General features: G+C 41.2%; 1 protein-coding gene across 20 annotated transcripts in view; it reads left to right on the top strand.

Annotated features, from left to right (window-relative positions):
- RHOBTB1 (Rho related BTB domain containing 1) overlaps positions 1–16,353 on the top strand; it is a 117,890-nt gene that overhangs the window by 79,664 nt on the left and 21,873 nt on the right. For 19 of the 20 annotated variants that reach the window (XR_007410114.1, XR_007410113.1, XM_025435336.3 and 16 more), the window contains 2 exons: positions 220–421; positions 770–873. Coding sequence is in view for 18 of the 20 variants with exons in the window: in XM_025435336.3 (XP_025291121.1) it covers positions 230–421; positions 770–873 (296 nt within the window). In the remaining 2 variants the exon portion in view is untranslated. Of the gene's footprint in view, positions 1–219; positions 422–769; positions 874–12,216; positions 12,275–16,353 lie in introns of those variants that run through there. The other variant, XM_025435341.3, reaches the window with a different exon arrangement.

Here is a 16,353-nt window from a genome sequence, read left to right as displayed (position 1 = left end):
AAAACCAAGGAGAAAATAACATGTTAACCGGAATAAACCGTTTGGGGTCAAAATAACAGTCCGGCGATGTTTTTGTACTTGTGTGAGGCATAAATAGAAAACTTGACTTTGAATTAGGTTTCATATGAACTTCCAAACTTCTTGCTTATGCTTGGGTACCTCCAAAGAAGGGCCTGGACCCCTCCCGTCCTTGATTGCTCTGTCGCTCTCTTCTTACAGAGTTTTATAAATGGACACTGACATGGACTACGAAAGACCGAACGTTGAAACCATCAAGTGTGTGGTCGTGGGAGACAACGCCGTGGGGAAGACACGCTTGATCTGTGCCAGAGCGTGTAATACGACGCTAACGCAGTATCAGCTGCTGGCTACCCATGTGCCTACCGTGTGGGCGATTGACCAGTACCGAGTGTGCCAGGAGGTAAGATGGGCTGAGTTTCACTTCCAAGGGCACATCACTGCTATTGCCAGTCTGATTTCAAAAGGGGGTAGGGGTGATTTGTGCACACAAAATGAAGCTGGTGTTTTCACTGCCACAAGAGAAAACAAAAGCAAAATGCACACTTGGGAAGAGGGGTGCAGTGTCCTGAATGAGGAGGGTTTGAGTCATGTGATTCCAGGAAGAGAATTAGGACTTAGCTCAAGTCCTATTAGAAGGAAGGGGGAAAACTAAATGCATGTGGAACAAGTGGGGTTGAAGGTGCTGAGTGTCTTTTTCCTGAGGAGCCTCTGAATGTCACTGAGCAGGAATGCCCTGTCTCTCCTGCAGGTCCTGGAGCGTTCCCGGGATGTTGTTGATGAAGTGAGCGTCTCTCTCAGGCTTTGGGACACTTTTGGAGATCATCACAAAGACAGGCGTTTTGCATATGGCAGGTAAACCAAGACCAGTTCAGTGCAGTTAAGCTTGAGTACAATTTCCTTTCCAAAACCGGCAGCTGCTTCATAATCAACAAAAGAAAGTCCCATCATATGGCCTTGAAACGTGTTGGGTTCTGCAGCTGCGTTTAAGAAAAAAAAAGGGGAAAAAATGGTATTGTTTTCTGATGTCAAAAAAAGCAGTCTGCCTTGACACTAGGTCCCTCCCAGGAAGTCCCTCCTTTAAAACAACGACTGTTAGTTAACTTGGGAAGATTTTGGAGAATTCTGGTGTGCTCTCTAGCCCTGGGCTGCTTCGATTGCTGTTTTCCTGAATGGTACTTTATTTACGTTTTGCTAGAATGTTTTAAGTTATTTTAGCACTTGCCCACTCCACTTCAGAAGGTCTCTTTGGTCTTTTCATGACCATATTAGCAGAGTATGATGTTATTTGCTTTGGGCTTTGTTATCTGAAAAGTCTATTATTTTTATTTGAAGGTCGTTTTTAAAAAGAAAGAAAAATATCTCTGAAATCCTTCATGAGGCACATTTCCAAAATGAACCGAAGTGCTGTCTATTTTACATGAAAAATCAAGTAAAAACCCAGAAGAAGGAAAAATCCGGTGAAATCCCTGTAGTAAATCTAGAAGGACACCGATATGATTAGGAACATGTCAAAGTACCTTAAAATACTTAGCAACTTCTTTTTGTCACCGTAACTTAAGATCTCTTTTGGTGAATGTATTATAAGCTATCAAAATCCAGATAAGGAGGAGATGTTCTTACCCCTTAATTGTAAATGAACACATTTCATCTTAAGTTTAGATTTAGATGTCATGGATAAGTTGCCCCCTGTTAACATCGAATGTCATGCTGCCTCACAGGATTGGATTAGATACTCCATCCCATGAGTTCCTCCTCCATACTGAGATAAGCATTTCTAAAGGTACCTCTCTTTCTTCAAGGTGGTAGCTCTCTGAGGGCTCTGAATGGACTTTTATTGGCATTTGTCCACATGGTCTAAAATACTGCATAAACTTGAGGAAAGGGTTAGTCCCATTCCTGAGAAGTTATTCGCTGAAAGAATCTGCCATTTAGACCAGTTTGTTCATGGGGACTCAGAGAGAGGCATATGACAAGTAAACATTGCTTTTAATGCCCCCTTGGTAATGAGGATTTTGAGGCTAATTAATATCCAGTGTTGTAGATATTTTTCTTCTCCTCGAACTTCCTGTTTTATCATTTCTTTTCTTTCTGTGGTGTTCTTGATTCTTCTGTTTGATGCCATTTTTATTTTTTTCTTTTACCCTATTATTCCACATTTACCCAAAATTGTGATAAAGTACCATGTATGTAAGTACCATGCAGTCGGATTTGTAACATCTACGGTTGTAAGAAAGCGGCATAAAATGATGACTTCAAGCAAAGTAAGGATGGATGCAATAGATTTCTGTGGACATTTTGTATCCTCACTTTTAAAAAGCTCTCTGAAAACAATGGACCTGGTGGTGAACTTACTGAGGTGTTTGGGTTTAACAGCTACAGACTGTGTAACCAGCTCAGAGGCTTGTTGCCACTTGAATTTTATGCAGTTAAGAGAACGAGTTTTCACTTGGCCCCATAATGTAACTCTTATCTTTTGGTTATATAAGGGCTGCTCCATTGTTTGAGATTCCTGCTTGGGACTGATTTAATGGCACGATGGCCTGCATAGATCTCACGTTGACAGGCACCTCCACTAGGCCTCATCCAGCCAGCTCCCTGATGTATCTGGAGTCATTTTACAACGTGGCATGCCTGTGTTTGTTCACTCCCAACAAAAATAAGCTGCTTGTTCATGCGACTCCATCAGTTCAACTTGCATTGTCCTGCTCTCCTGTCTGTGGTGTTTGGTTCTATCAGCTCTAACCTGTTCCCCTTTTGATGGAAACAGGATGCGTTTTTCAAGCCAAGTTCGATTCTCCTTGTGACACAGAGGGGCTTCAGGAAACACTCCTGTGTTTCTGGTTGAGCTCTCCATGGGCCTCAGTTTCTGTGCTTGTTTGTACCTTGTGTTTCCTCTGTCTTCTCTGGTTCTCCACAGCCTGCAGGCGTCCTGCCACAGACCCCACCACGGGTCAAGAACAGAAACCAGAGCCGTTCTCTCTCAGCCTCCAGCATCTTTCTGTAACACTAAATATGTAATTACACATTGATGTAGCACCAAGAAATTACATTTTGTAGAAGAGTCTGATCATAAAAGGAGTTCCTTTTACTTGGTATAGCGTGCTGGCCACTGTATTTCACTGTTTTGCAAGTGCTGGTTAACTTCTTTGTGACTTCCATTTTTAGCTTTGTACCATTCATGAAGGAAAAAAATCCTACTAATTACATTTTTGACAATCAGTTTGGTTTGCAAACCTGCTTTTTGATGAATGTTTTTACTGCGTTTGATGTGAATGACAAGTCAGTAGGACATGGTATATTACTTAGACCTGGTAATGTAGGAAATGTATTTGGAATCTCTTTAAAATGATTCCTTTGATTCTTGTGATGACAGTGATCGAAACCAGAGCCCTAGGAAGATGCCTAAGACCTTGTCTTCAGCGTCCTCTGCTTCTTAGCACCAGGGTAGTTACTAAGGTGTCCCCTCAAACATCCTCTGGAATGGACAGGCTCTACTTGGCAGCATGGATCCTGTGGGCCAACATGGTGTTGGTCTGCCTACCTGAATTTGTAACTATCCTAGCATGATATAACTATAAGCCGAAGGGCATTATTTTTTCAACCCATTTTTTTAACCAACCAGAATAACAGCTCCAATTTATCAAAGGCTTACATGTGCCAGTCAAAATATTAGGTGCTTTGCCAACATTATTTCAGTTAATCCTTTCAGGAACCCTAGAAGGCAGAGATTATCTCCAGCTACAGCTGAGGACAGAGTTGAGTTCTTTTACTACCATAACTTCTCCAAGAGTGAGTTTCAGAGGCAGAGTCAAACCCACCTCTGCCTGACTCCTGGCTCCCACCCGTTCTTCTGTGCCAAGCTCCCTCAACCTCACTTTACACAGAGGCAGCTGGAACCCACCCCCGCATCGATGAGCTGGGTGTCTCTTTGCTCTCTGTATTTGTGCAAAGGCTTAAAAGAGATCTCACAAGGTCGCCTGGTTGACCCCTTTGCTTCAGGAAGGGAAATCATCCAACCAAGGAAAAACATTGAGCATAGGAGTCCTTCTATTATTCAATGGAGAGAAGAGCTAGCAGAGCAGTGTGAGCATCCTAACACTTAACACATCTGGCATCTGTCAAACCCTCTCTTGCCTGGAGTGAATGACTCCAATTCCTTGTAGCCTTCCTTCCCACCACCTACTTTCTGCCCACTTTGGATGAACCTTTGAAGCTCTTTTCTGGATCTTTTAAAATATCAAGAACAAAACTGTACCTAGTAACCATGACTGTGATTAACTGCTCTTTTTTGGCAAGAAGACTGCCTCTTTTTAAAGGGCTATGGCTCCAGATATTTTTCCCCAGGCCCATTATAAGAATGAAATGTTCGAGGCTACATACCTGGCACGGAGTATGCAGACAGAGAGGATGGGCTCTGCTTCCCACAGGACATCTGGGCCCTCTGCCCCTCTCCTGTAGTCACACCACACATAAATAACTACAAATTTCGTTGTTTCCTTGAAAACCTCCACCGTTGATCTCTCTCCGGATCAGATAACCTTCAAATACGTCATACAGCCTACAGTGCTGGAGGTGGTGATAACAGCTACAGTTTGATCAAGGCTTCCTATGAGCCAGGCCTGTGTCCGATGCTCTACCATTTCATTCTTTTGGTGACCCTGCAAAGTAGGCTCATTCACATTTAAGCAAACAGGCGCAGAAGGGGCCAAGGTCAGGCAGCTAGGAAAGACTAGAAGTGAACTTTTCCTTTAGTTCTCTGACTCCAGAGCCCATAACTTCCCTTTCTACCATGCTGTTATGGCTGGAAATGATGACTAATGACAAACTTACCTTGAATTTATTCCTGGCCCAGTCTGATTCTTATGCTGTTCTATGTGGACAGTGAAGACCAGCATTCCCCATCTGTCACCAGCTCTCGTGTGCCATTGTGGCCCTTAAGTTCTTTAATACATAACAAATGGCTTCATTCTTTAGCTAAACACAAGTGCTTGACTTTCAGTAAACACGATACATCCAAGTGAACTTTTTGAAAGTGAGTGGGAGCCATGAGTACTCTCCATGGCATGCTTTCCCCTAAACATTTAACTAAAGTCTCCAGAACCTTACCCTCATACCCCACCGTTTCTAGACATATTTTCTGTTCAGTTGGAACTCATTTATTAATACAGATTATTCTTCCACATTGATTTTTCTCAAATGTTGTTAGCTCCTATGGGAGGTACAGTACATGTTTTAAATGATAACATTAATCAGAGCTATGGTTTCTGTGTGTCTGTTTAGGTGAGATAGGTCTAGTTTCACGTTGAAGGCACATGTAATCAGACATACCACGAATACATTCCATTTTGAATGGTCGGTTGAGGCTCTTTTAAAAATTCACGACTGTGAGCGACCAGTGTTTTGTCTTTGTCTAGGATTGTCTGTACTTGTGGTTAATGGAAAGGGGAAAAGTAGGAAGCATCTAATGGGTCTACATAGAGTGCTTTGAATTAGCTCTTCTTGTCCACAGCACGTTATAAACGCTGGGCCAGAAGTAACATTCTAATGATGATTTCAGGACAGCAAAAAGCCTATTGGACGGGGAAATCTATCAAGCAGAGGTGGGCCTGGGCCAAGACTAGGCTGAGGCAACGAGCTCTCACCTTGGGCATAAAATAAAAATAGTAATAACTCTTAAAAGATAGGATCACTGATTTTTTCTTTCAAGTTCAGTATGGCTCAGCATGGCACTGTGACTGGTCCTGACTTTATTTAAAATTTTGACATTTTGTTCACAGATTTTTTTTTTTGCCTTATTCATTCTTTGAAAAATAAAGTAGGCATCTGGTTTGCAATTTTTTGGCACCTCGCTGAATTTTGCATCTGAGATAAAAGAGTCCCACTCACTCTCAGTATTCTCTTCACCTAAGTCCTGGCCCCAATGGTGGACTTGAGAAATAGGTAGCAAAGCAGCATAAGGACAAAAGTTTACAATGTACATAATACATGGAAAAGTAACCCAAACATCCCACTTAAAGATAAAAGAAATAAAAGAAAAAAAAACAAAAAAACAAGTAGAAAGACTTGGAAGGAGAGAAGAGCTAGCTAGACCAAGGATCAGGAATAGCTGTTCCCCAAGAGGTTAGACTAAACTACAGGTTTGAGAATGCCTGCCCATGGTGGTTATTCTGATGTCAGAGTTCTAGGGAGAGGTAAAGCAGGAAATTTTAGCCAGTCCCTGGATAATTATAAAGCAGGTGGTCCACAAGCCATGCTTTGTTACACACTGTCATGGAATCATCATGATTATAACACTGTTTACTGAACCTCAGCCAAAAGGGAAGAATCTCTTTAAGATTAGAGACAGAGCTCTTGAGTGAATGAAAGCAGAGGGAAGGTGCACAGACTGTGTGATTCCATTTATAAAATTCTGGAAAATGCAATCCATGGTGACAGAAAGTAGATCACTGGTTGCCTGGAAAAGAAGAGGGAGGGGGACAGATGGATTACCAAGGGACACAAGGAAACTTTGGAGGTGATGGAAATGTTTGTTGCTTTGATTGGGATGATAGTATTGGGGTGCACATGGATGTTAGAACTAATCAGACTGGACCCTTTAAGTCTACAAGGTTTATTGGATTTAAATGGTATACCTCAAGTATTTTTTTTAATGAAGGTATTTTTATGGGCAAAGTAATTTATGAAATGTGCATGGTAGACAACATATGTTTTAATTATTTAAAGAACTTAAAGTTAATTCATATTGAAAATACAAATCATTTGTGTGAACTTAGGAGGAAAAAAATTGGGACCAGTTCCTGAAGAGATGACTGTGAGAAATGGAATGGCTCTAGAATCTCAAAGCTCAGTGATGGAACACTATCAGATTTTCCCCAAATCATGCTGACTCCCCTTCCCCAGAGATAAGCCCTCAGCTGTGTGCATCAGTCTGACCAAGAGGCCTGTGACTTTGGCTGTGGTTATGTTTGTATCTTTTTCAGAGAAGATACATTGGACCAGGTGCCCTGTGACAGCTGAATAGAGGACACCATGTTCCCTGAAAGTTTTCTGTTTCCCTGTTTCTCCCTCAAATAGTAACAATATGGGCTTTTGTAGTTGGTTCCTTCTGGAACTGGAGAGTACAGTGATAACCTGTGGGAGTATACAAATGACCTTGTCCATTTTGTAAGCAGTCACCCTGGCTGAGAATTGGGTGCAGAGGTGGGCTAGGGGTGTCCTTTAGGTCGCTGCCTGTCAGGTTCGAGGTTCCACCCCGCTTGGTTTCCCTGGACTGAGTCCCAGCCTGCCTGTCCAGCCTCATGTCTTGCTCCAGACACAACAGACTCTTTTCAGTTCTGCATTCTCTGTAGCCTGTAGGCCCACAAACACACACTACATCCACATGGAAATTACACCCCCACCCACCTATTCTTTACCTAGTTAATTACCATGACTATTCTAAGAATTTAGAACAAGAGTCACAAACTCCCAGAAGTTCCCTCCATACTCTCTCCCCCTCCCTGTCACTTTTAGAATCCAGGTGAAATGTCTCTCCTTTATGTTCCACAGGCATCTTGGCAAATCTCTACCATAGCCATGCTCACACTGTTTGAAAATGGGCTCCTTCATCATCTTCTTCTGTTGCCCATATGCTGTTATTCCTAGTATCTGTAGAACAGGAATTTTATGTTTACTCTCCAATGCCAAGGTTCTGGAACATGAGAAGAGCTTAATAAATGTTAGCTAACAATTATAATGTATATAATCAATCAGTCTTATACATGGTAGGATCTTCTAAGGCGTTTACAAGGAAATATCACTGTAACGAAACTCCAAACTATTCTACTAGATTGAATATTGTATTTGCACTTTTTTATAGTAAGAATCACAAATCATGTACCACCATGAGGGTGGTAAGGATGGAAAACACTGGTACCTAGGCTCTCCTTAATGAATTAGCAAATGAAAAGATGTGCTGTAAGGCCAGGAGAAAAAGGAGGGAGGTACTCTGAGCCACATCCCCAATACAACCTCTTCCCCTCAGATTTTTAGATTTGTAAGTTCTTTTCAAAAAGCCTTGGTTGAATGAGTATTCTTAAACAGAAGATAACTTGTATTAATACTAACAATTTTCCCATTGTAGGTTGTTTCTTTTCTGGGTGTCATTTCAAGATCTTTACATGAATCATTTTGTAATATACATAATTATTTATTTCTATTATAAATATATTTTTATAAAATATGTATATAGATATATCTGTATACATATTTGCTCACTTTAAGTCCATTTGCCCAAAGACGAGGGCATTAAGTAGAAAAATTGAAGGTGCATTATTACTGCTTTGGGCTTACTCAAAACAGATGAACAAAAATGCATTAGACTAAATGCATACAAATGATTCAAACACTTAAATGTGGTGGAAATGTATAGATTCTGCACCAAAACAATCAGCATAGGATTGCAGTGATATCATCCGGCACACAGAAAATAAGCCATGCTCTGTGCCACCCTCGGCCTGCTGTCCCACACTGTCCTTCCTGCTCTGAACTGGTCCATCTTGTATTGTGACCAGAAGACAAAACGCCAGAAAACTGGGATTTCTTTATCCAACCGAGCCCTGTCCCCAGGATGAATTTGTCCTTGTGAAACAGCAGTGCCAAATGAGATAGCAACAGGTCTTGGATTGATGGCTGGGGTCACTCATGCTCCAGGACCTGGAAGGAGGCTGGCTGCTGCCCAAACACTGGTCACATGGCTAGGAAAGACAGTCCCTCGTGATTCAGGCCAGAAAAGCATTGATGTCCCACAAGGTGCCATAGAAACATAAATAATGAGGCCACTGACATGGGTAGAGAGAATAAGGGACATATGCATTGTTCAATCTATTGATGTCTTGCATTGTGCCTTCTTTTTACCTTTTTTTTCCTATTACTGCTTAATAGCTGCAAGCTTGACAAGTTGGGTCAAGTAATAGCTAAGTGCATTGACTTTTCATCAGTTTGTGGTGTTTTTATACTGGAATGTTGTGATGAAGAAATATATTTCAGCCAGTGCAGTTTTCCCTTTTAAATTAAGTGGTAAGAAGAAAGAGACTGTGGAGTAATTCTGCAGTGTCTTCAGGGGATAATTCTATCGCTAGCTTTCAGCAGTTAACGTTTCAATAAAGGACACAAGCTGGGAAGCCAAAAGGAAAACCTCCCTTGATGAGAATGTTCCGCCATTCTTATTAGCTGCAACGTGCAAGATACATCTTTGGTGACTTTGGAACCCACAGTCATGTTTGTCTGACAATAATTGGTATGCAAGGTTCACAGGACATTTACACAGATATTTTTCTTAGTGAATCTTATCAACAATTTGAATTTTGGCCTTTCATTAGGTGTCCAAAACCATTCCACCACTTTCTTCTCTCCCTGGAAACCCCCCTATGCCCCCAGCCTAGAGAATATAGTCAGAAGGACAGAGTGCTGAATTATAGAAAGATAAAGAAAATTAGCAAATAGTCTTTTCAACTTATCACCTTGGCTATCTTTCTGCTTTACTTGGGGGGGGGGGGTTGTCTTGTTTTGGGGGGTTTGGGTTTTTTTAATTTTTTTAGTTTTTGCCATGTTTTTTTAAAAACATGATGGTTAGGGTGCCTGGGTGGCTCTGATGGTTATGTGTCTGACTTCAGCTCAGGTCATGATCCTGAGGTCCTGGGATCAACCAGCCCTGCATCAGGCCTCCTGCTCAGCAGGGACTCTGCTTCTCCCTTTCCCTCTGCCCCTCCCCCTACTCACGCATGTTCTCTCTCTTTCAAATGAATAAATAAAATCTTTAAGAAACAAAAAATAAAAAATAAGATGACCTGTGATATGGAGGGTACTTACTCCCTTCAGCCTTAATTCTATGTTACTTCCCGAAAGTAACCTGCCTGTTTCTCTCCACTTCCTTTGCTCCTAGAGATAATCTGGTTCCATGAAGAGATCATTAATCCATTATTATCTTGGTGTTATGAAAGTATCCAATTAGATGGGGTAAATGGATTTTTTAGATAAATTCCAATAATTAAAAAATGTATATTAACTGGTTATTCTCTGCTGTATACCAGAGATATTATATGCCTTTCAGCAGTAATTGTCTGAAGAAATATAATAGCTCACATACTGTTTTCACTCCTTATTAAAACCCTAACATATTCCTGAACTGACTTATTTTAGACCTAAACTCATTTCTTTTAGATTTTAGGACTACAGACACATTTACATCTATGCCCTTTATCCTTCAGTATCTATAAGGCCTTTTTTTTTTTTTTTTTTTTTTTTTTTTGATACACAGTCATCAGGGGCTTCTTTTTGTCACAAGCACTGTGTGGCACACAATAGGAAGGGGACAGAAGCCCTGATAAATGAAACTTATGGTACAGTGGGGAAGTCAGCAATATAAATAATTACAATTCGGTGTTAGAAATGCTCAACTCCACACGTCAGCACCAGGAGCAGGGAAGACAGACTTGCTCAGGGCAAATACTCTGACATCATTCTTGATACCTCTTGGTCATGTCCCACACTCGGTCCATGAGCAAATCCTGCTGGCTCCTCCCACCCCACCCCATACATATATATATATATATGGAATGTGGCCACTTCTCACCACCTGCACTGCTCCTAGGTTAAAGTCATATCATCTCTCCTGGGATTACCTTTTCATTGGTCCCATCCTTCTGCATCTTCCCCCTGACATTTCCCACACACACACACCATTTAGTCATTTCTCATTATAGCGGTGAGGCAGTCCTGTTTAAACATAGTTTATATCTTGTCATTCTGCTTAAAACTCCCTAATGTTTGTTCAAAATAAGAACCAGCCCATGAGGCCCTCCTACCTTGGTCCACTTTTGCCTCCCTGAGCTCAGCTCCTGCTTTTTCACCCATCGCCTCACCCTCAGGGAGACTTCCTGCCTCAGGGCCTTTGCACCAGCTGTTTCCTTTTCCACAGTGTTCCCCACCCCCCATGTCACCCCCAGATAGCAGCATGTTAGCTCCCTCACTTCTCTTCTCCCCCCAGATAGCATGTTAGCTCCCTCACTTCCCTTCTCCCTGGTCACCTCATTCCAAAAGCATCTTCTGTCCCTAATATTTCTGTCCCCCCTTTCCAGCTATATTCCTTGTTTGGTACTTGTCAGTACCTAACCCACTACATAGTTTACTCTATTCTTGCTTATTGTCTCTGTTCTCCACTAGAATACAAAATAAGCACAAGGACAGTGATTTGTATCTTTAATTAATTGCTATATCTCAATGTCTAGGAGAGTACCCAATACATAGTACATTATCAGTTAATATTGCTGGAAGAAATGATTGAATGATCGCTTATTACTATTGGATAAGTGACTTGACAAGTCCTTGTACCTTTATAGATTCAAAGAGGATTGCCAAGCAGTCTGGGTAAACTCCTTTTCCTGTTGGGGTGGAATGATCTTGCTAATTACATTTGTTTCAGAAGAGTCAGGGAGGTTAATCCCAGAGACCTTCCATCTGGCATTCAAGCTGATAGGGAGGCTTTCTTCTATCTACAGCTAGTGTTGCTCTCAGAAGAAAAAGTGAACAGTGCAGGAAGTTCCTCTGTCATTTAGCTTCAGGGAAAGCCAAAGAGGAATGAGGATGAGAGATGGTGTTAGGAGGGAATTTATTACCACAGTTTCTCCTCCTCCTGTTCAGCAAGCCTTCTTTATGTCAATGCTTCCTGCTGTCATTGACCAGGAGTTAAATAAGGTTGCTTAAGCTATTTCTTCTAATAAATTACTTGTGCTTCACCCGATTTCACATGCATTCAACTTTTTCTGATGATTGTGAGAGATGGAAGAGTATATTACAGGGACCATAGAGTGCTAAGTATAGAAAATGGGGTGAGTTGAATGAAAAACAGCCAGTTCCTATTGGATGATAACCCACAACCTTCTATGGCAGGACCAAGGTCCTCCATGATATTTGTATCGTGATATAGAAGAACCAACCATTTTTTAAGACTCAAGTTTTGAGTCTCTCAGGGTTTGGTGGCATTGGTGGGATGTTGATACGGCTTTCCTGCACATAAGAGTGAGCACTGCTTTGGCCTCAGCTTTGGAGGGTGGGGGAAGACTGTTTTAAAATGTTGCTTCCTACTAAACATGCAGTTATGGGCTTGGAAGAAATAGTTGCGCATGCTAATCACTCCCAAATCTGGATATATTGCAGGGTGTTTTGACAGTTTTCCCCACATAACATCTGTACTTAAGAAGCCTCACTGCTATTGGTAAAGTATTGACTTGATTTCTCTGCTCACATCCAGGGCACTGCATGGTACTGCCCTGCTCTCCCCAGACCCCCTGCCAGGCGCTCCCCTACAGACCTCTCCATCTTCCATGAGTATGAGCTTACAGAGCCATTCATCTCCCGATGGTTATGTTCACCGATCACTGACAACTCCCTCTGCATCTCATACACACCGGGCTGCTTCCCTACTAAAATTTTCCAAAGCCACGTGTTACACATTCCCTTTTTCTGCCATGCTCCCAGCTGTTTTGTGCTGTTTTGATCTGTTTGCATAGCGCTGTCAGACTATATGCATGAAAGGTGTGTTGTTGACATGAATGGTTTTGAAAATGTTTCTGTAAAGAACCTACAGAGGTTATAGTGGGAGAAGGAAGCTTGAAGCCTCAAAGGGGGAGGTCAGAGTCTCCTACTTGAGTCTTTGCCAGAAGGGAACCTGTGTACACTGACAAAGGAAAGAAGCCCATTAAAATGTGATCATGAGGGCAGCCCGAGTGGCTCAGCGGTTTGGGCAGTCCAGGTGGCTCAGCGGTTTAGTGCCGCATTCAACCCAGGGTGTGATCCTGGAGACCCGGGATTGAGTCCCACATCGGGCTCCCTGCATGGAGCCTGCTTCTCCCTCTGCCTGTGTCTCTGCCTCTCTCTTTCTCTGTGTGTGTGTTGCTCATGAATAAATAAATAAAATCTTCAAAAAATGTGATCATGATCTCTACCAGTATGAAGGATATAGGAGTCTCTACTAAAAAAATGAAGTGGTAGGCAGTACTGATGTGTAAAGAGATAGGATCCTACCATAGAACAAAAGGCTTTAAAGAGTATGTTAACAAGGAGATACTTCCAAGTGAAACTTAAGACAATGAAACCGTTGGTTTACTATGGGTCACCAAGTGTTAGTCAGCAAGAGACAAAGCAAGAATTGGCCCATGGCAGAAGGGCATTCAGCAGTCCCACTCACAGCTATCTGGAGGACCAGCTGGAACCACGAACCTTCACTAGGGTTCATGAGATTTGCCTAGTGTTGGGCTCTCAGGTAAAGGAAATGCAAGACCCTCACGCAGCTCCTTAGCTGGACAGTGGTGACAGGATGAATGGCACTAGGAAAGACAAGATTAACCAAGAGGTGGCAGGGTGGATGGCACTAGAAAAGGCGAGATAAACCAAGGAGGATGAGGGCACTTCTGTGACAGGAAAGAACTTGGGAAGTCCATTCTTAACAACGCAGTGTCACAATTACCCTCTACCCTTTTCAACCACTTCTTCAAAGGATGAATTTGGTATTTCACGTCAGAAAAGCAGTCTACCTTCTGGTTGCTCCTCTGACCATTCCCCACCATGTTGGTTGGCTCTATTTCACTGTAGACATTACAGAGGCCTTGGGAACTTGTATGGCTTTTGCTGTTTCAAGTCTTGCTTGAGCTAAGATATGTGGGTAAGATGCACTGTTTTCAGATCTTTTTTTCTTTCATCCTTCAACAAAGATTGTCCCCAACTTTGCACACACTCCTTATACTATCCAAATATCTTTGCAATTTTTTTACATGCTATCTTTGGTCCGTGGTCTCCTTGAAAGATAACTGAAAAAAACATGCTGTCTTATTTGTTTAATATCTAAAGAAAAACTAATACAGCTGAGGTTGGCTTTATCAACTCCAGCATTTTGGGAGGACTTGGGCTCTCTCTGATCCCCTCCCCACCTCCCACCTCTCTGTGAAGTGAGATTCCCAATTGTTTCAACACAGAGATTGACCGTGGATTCTTTTTGACTCAACTACTCAAAATATTACTCCACTGGCATTATTTGATGTGTTTGTACTCTGGAGAAATGTTTATATTAATATCTTCCCCTTAAGGAAAAGAAATTACATTTTTCTCCCCAAAATAAACATTCCATAGGCAAGCAACTGAGACCTTGCACTCATAAATCCTTTGTAATCCTGGCTTTGTTTTAAAAAGCCACTTCTCCAGGTCCAAAAAAAAAAAAATCTAAACCTCTTCCTACCCCTTCTCAATATTCTAAGTTCTGGCGTTCAGAGTTTCGACCACTCTGTGCTTTGCTTCTGCATTCTCAAATTCCTGTTCTTTCTACTCCAAATAGCTGTAGGACGCCATTTAAACCCTACCAGATTCTTTTTACAGCTGAAATAGGAACCCTGAGGTCATTTCTAGGCTAACCCTGCTGCATAGTATGTGAGAACACCTCATCACACCTCCCCCTCCCAATTATTTTTAAACTCAACTCTTCAGAGTAAAAAAAAAAAAAAAATGTAACAGAGCCACAGAAGTGGAAATGCTAGAACCTGCCTTTTCCTTTTTATCTTTCATAGGAATGGCATTTTTAAACACGAGCTTGTGTCAGACACTGAACAGTCTCCACACAGGAATGAATGTTTTGATTAAAAGTTATTTAATATCTCTAGTTCCTTGGAATTCTGCCTAGAGCCGGAGATATTCTTAGCTGCAGGTCTTGTGCCTTCCTTGACTAGATAGAAAAAAAAAAAAAGGGCAGCTCAAAATCGAGAGGGAATACAGGGCGTTCTCAGAATAGTCACTTGATTGTAAAGGTGTTTATATTGCAGAGGATCCTGCTGTGTGGAGAATTAGGGATTAGAAAAGAATATTGGGATAAGGAGAAATGTATCAAAACAGCATCCGTCACTACATCCATTGATTCCCAGCCTTTTGGTTAGAATCAGGGTTAGAGTACTATATTTTTAGGGTAGGACCGAAAAATGGGATTCTCCATAATTTGTATATCATGTTTCCTTCACTTGCATTTGTATTTAGACCAACAAGGTTAAACCGAAGACAGTGAAGCAAGTTGGGAGGTCAAATATGATCTTAATTTTTAGCTGCTTTCAGTGTAAACCAATGGAGAGGCACTCTCAGAGCCCCTAAATGAGCATTAATAAAAGGAAAATACAAATAGAATTTTGACTCAATACGTTATTCTAGCCTCAGAGGTAGTATTGCTCTCAATACAGCCTCTTCTCTTTCTTTAACTGTCATCCTTTTGAGGCAAAATATTTACAGAACACTGAATTATTTTTCTAGTTTTCCAACAGCATTTCATGCATTGAGATATTGATGCGACACAGTTAGAGGTTGGGCCCTCCGGACCTGTATTGTGTGATGGCATTATGCTACTACCATCAAGAGATTCCATTTTTTCCAACCCCCAAGGTCCTGTCTGTACTTGTTTACAGGTCAGCTGAATAGTAACTAGTATGTGTTCAGTGGCATGAGTGTTATCACGGTAACCTTGGCAACCGAGCCAGCTCTGATTTCAAAACCTCACATGCTGTATCATAAAATTAGATAACAGAATTGACATTTAGCTACATGTCTGTCATATAAATTAAGCTCTGAGAATATTTCCTTTATAGCCATGTGCTTCAATATGGAAATAGGCACCAATTAGAACAATTTTATGCATATACATGCTATCCCACATTTACGTGCTGGATACATTTCCTCAATTCTTTCTCTATAATATTGAACCTCACAGATTGCCATGTTAATCTCACTGTGCCAAAATTCATGGTGGCTTTGTTTTATGATCAGGATGAAGCTTAGAGCGGAGCTGCATCAGATATCCTATATAAATAGGATTATGAATAATAGAAAACTCAGCTCCTAAAAAATGTAAAATTCAAAGCATTCTTGGCTTTCCTGGGTACCGTTATTTATGCTGATTAGAAGTAAGGCTGTGCACAGAATATTCCACTAACTAAATCAGAATCCCGAAGACAAGACATGCTTCCCTTTCATTTATATATTTATGCATATTTTTACACATAATCTATTTTCCAGTGTCTACGAATCTCTGATAATATCTATTTCAAGGACATTCTAAACATGCAGATTAATACATTCATCTACTCTGAGTCCTAGGTCCTCTTTTATAATTTGTAAATATCTTAATCTCAGGATTTTCCCCTCTATTTGCTGTGGTCTGGTGCAGTTTTTCTGGGATATAAATTTAAAGATTCAACTTGTGAATTACATTTAATGTAAGCACCCTGCAGTTTTCTGCATTGCAAATGATTATTTTTAGAAATTTTA

This window comes from Canis lupus, chromosome 4, assembly GCF_003254725.2.
Source record: "Canis lupus dingo isolate Sandy chromosome 4, ASM325472v2, whole genome shotgun sequence".
Classification (NCBI taxonomy): Eukaryota; Metazoa; Chordata; class Mammalia; order Carnivora; family Canidae; genus Canis; species Canis lupus.
The sequence above is the reverse complement of the archived record's forward strand: the minus strand, read 5'-3'. Positions and strand labels throughout refer to the sequence as shown.